At 32.5% G+C, this 3,222-nt stretch overlaps 1 protein-coding gene across 1 annotated transcript; it reads right to left on the bottom strand.

Moving 5' to 3' along the window:
- Nucleotides 1-283: 283 nt before the first annotated feature.
- Nucleotides 284-1,614, bottom strand: Tsp_13412 (putative translin-associated protein X). Its single transcript, XM_003368937.1, has 2 exons — nt 1,307-1,614; nt 284-953 (listed from the first exon to the last, which is right to left on the bottom strand). The coding sequence occupies exons 1-2, from the start codon at nt 1,612-1,614 to the stop codon at nt 284-286; spliced, it is 978 nt and encodes a 325-aa protein (XP_003368985.1).
- Between the last annotated feature and the right edge of the window lie 1,608 nt (nt 1,615-3,222).

Here is a 3,222-nt window from a genome sequence, read left to right on the forward strand (position 1 = left end):
ACCTGCTCGACAAAACTGGCTAAGATGAACTACACGCAGCCGACCGACTGGCCGACAGTTTCCTAGCACGCTTGCAAGCGTTGAAGGACCGCTACGAGACGGTGATTGGCCGCTACGAAGAGATGCACCGTCGCATGAATCGTCGAATTGCCTTTCTCGAATCCAAACTCGACCGCCGCTATTGCCAAGACACGACCGTCTGAATTTTTCCAATCTGGGTTTGCGTTGTTGAAATTTAAATTAAATTACAAAAATATCACTCGTGATGTGGTAAAAAATTTAATCACTCCACTGCAACTGCACTGTGCGAATCAGCAGCGAGCAGCATGCGATTATAAAAAATATTTTCAACTTTCATGATACTGTCCAAAAATTCCTTCTCCTTTCTGACGAAACCTCTTTTCCTTTTCAAATTTAACAACTTGATACACCGATAAACGGCAACCATAAAATTGTAAATATTATTCACCGACACGATATCACTGGTGGAAGAAACCACTGCATAGCGCATCAATTCACCGGCCAAATCGGTTATACCCATCACATAGTCGAAATAGCTGATGTGAATTTGTCGTAGACGAACGTTTCCATCGTCACAAAATTCATATTGCAAAAGTTGACGAATTTCAAACAACGTGATCAATTTTTTATATTGCAAAAAATTCAAAAACGACCACGCTTCGATGTATTCTTGAAGACCGCTAGAATAATATTTTTCATATCGATCGCAATATTCATCTTTCAATTCGAAAGCGACCGTTTTAAATTGATCATTTGCCAGTGATTTCAATTTTTCCACCGCTTGTTCGAAAATTTTCCAACCGTTTTCTTCGTTTTCATTTACACACCGATGAAGCAGACATATAACACGCTTACTTGAAACAATTATCTCTTGAGATGCTTTCAAAATGCGATCGCGTTTGTCATATACGGCATCCATTTCGTTGGCATAACTGGTAAATAATGAAATTAAACTTCCTTCTTCTTCTTCTTCTGTTTCTTTTTCAACTTTCACTGCTACAGGCATACCTGCTGATCTACAGTATCTAACGTTGCATAGTTACCACGAATTCAAATCACTATCCAATATGTCAAGTCAATCAAATAACTTTTTTTTCAGAAAAAAAAGAATTAAATAAGACAAACAAACAGTTTATTTATTTCACATCGATCGATCGATCACGCATTTACTAAATCATTAGTATCAGCTTTGCGAATCATGCGCAACTGTTTCTTGTTCATTCGTTTCAATTTCGAAGTGTTTTTTATCTAAGATTAAAATTTACAAGTAGAGTATCAAAAATACTTTTTCAAACGTAAAAAATAACTGCTTACCACTTGCACAATTTCAGATTTTCTGATATTTTCTTGCCGGCGCTTTTCACGCTCCTTGTATGCTTGTCTTTTCTCGGTCATATGACGAATACGATCCTCGCGAATCTTCTGCTCAATATCTTTCATTCTCATTTTCTCTTTACGTAGTGCATCTTTATTTTTCCAAGATCTATGCAACGTTTTCCCTTTAATTATAGCCGAATTTCTCTGCTTCTGAACAGTTTTCCAAACTCGACCTGACTTCGCAATACCACGTATGACGACAGACTCGTCGTTCATCTAAATCATTTATTTCCCTACTTCACATAAATTACTCGCTTTTTTCACATCAATTACTCGCTTTTTTTCTTTACTGACAATCTTACATTCACATTACACTTACATCTTCTTCCAATTCTGACATTTCAAACCACAACAAACAGCAACACAAACATATATTTTATTACAGAATTGTTGATTTTCAAGTATCAAAGTGTGTATGTTATGGTAATAAAGCTACCAAACTGTATTTCACTTAACACGACAATTCAAAGCCCAATGGGCGTATATCGAGTTTACTGTAACTTGTCTGTGCTTGTTGGATTGTAGTATTCACAAAACATCGTTAAATTCTGATACAACTGTTATTGTTTTTTGATGTATGGCTTTAAATTTAATTGTTTATTAGAAATTTAGGTAATTTTATGCAAAACTTTCAAAACACTAAACAGAAGTAAAATTTTTGATAATCAGGTAACATATGTTTTAACATGTTTGCTGCATGAAAGCTAAAATATGGACTTGTTTTCGGAATAAATGTTTTGTTACAAAAAGCAATTTTTGAATGATCATTTAAAATTTTCAATACGTTATATTGCATGTCAACTGTGACAACAAATGAAGTTTGCCAAAATGTTAGCAAAATAAACCAAAAGAAATACAATAAACAATGCAGTTTACTTGTTTAAATCAATATATATGAATAAATGAGTGAAAAATCTGTACATTCGACCACACTGATAAACAACTTTCTCTCTTCTGATTTGCATCAAAAACTGGCTTGTTCCTTTAGGGTTTATTGGTTTTTTATATGTAATGGGTCAACTTACTTCATCATCATCTTCTAAGAGGATTATTATTTATTTTTATTTGAGCATTCGTGTATACGTCAGTGAGACGCATTTAGCATAACAGTTTAACGCGTCATGACTGTCAAATCAGCTGTCAGTAAGCTGTTTCTCTGATAACGAGATATCTACATGTCATAGCATTTTTATAAATTATGCCTCCTTATCATATCATTTAAATATGTTTCCAGAACATCACAATTCTGAGCAAAATCCATTTCATCGAACTTCATATTACTTTACAGTATAGCCAACTGTGATATTTTCCAACGTCTATTTTAACAGTGAATGGAATATTAAATCAAAATTATATACTTAAAAGCAATAAAAATTTATTACATGAAATTATTTTCATATTTAAACTTGCTATATTTGATTTTAATCTAAACATTGCATTGTTTTAATTATTTGACAAGTAGGTTATATTATATTTTTGTAGACTATGTTACCATAATTGTTGTGTTGCGTTTATTTTTTGCTTTCGATTATAGTTCTTTTTATCAGTTATTTGTTTTTCAAGCTGCAGAATATTTTATGCATCCTGATTATAATCAAATTTTTGAAATAATTTCAACTTTTAGCTATGCGTTACCGTATGTGCTTTTTTACTTGTTGTTTTACATTTATAAGTAATGTTTTGAGTTTTGAAATCATTTTTGAATAGCGTAATGTTGTTTTGGACGTGTTTTTAAATTTTATTACGCGAAAATTTTTGTGATTATGTTTTCAATGAGTTTGCATGGCATTGCTGATTGTAATTATTAATTGTATAAATTAAAAA

This window comes from Trichinella spiralis, assembly GCF_000181795.1.
Source record: "Trichinella spiralis strain ISS 195 chromosome Unknown Scfld1566, whole genome shotgun sequence".
Classification (NCBI taxonomy): Eukaryota; Metazoa; Nematoda; class Enoplea; order Trichinellida; family Trichinellidae; genus Trichinella; species Trichinella spiralis.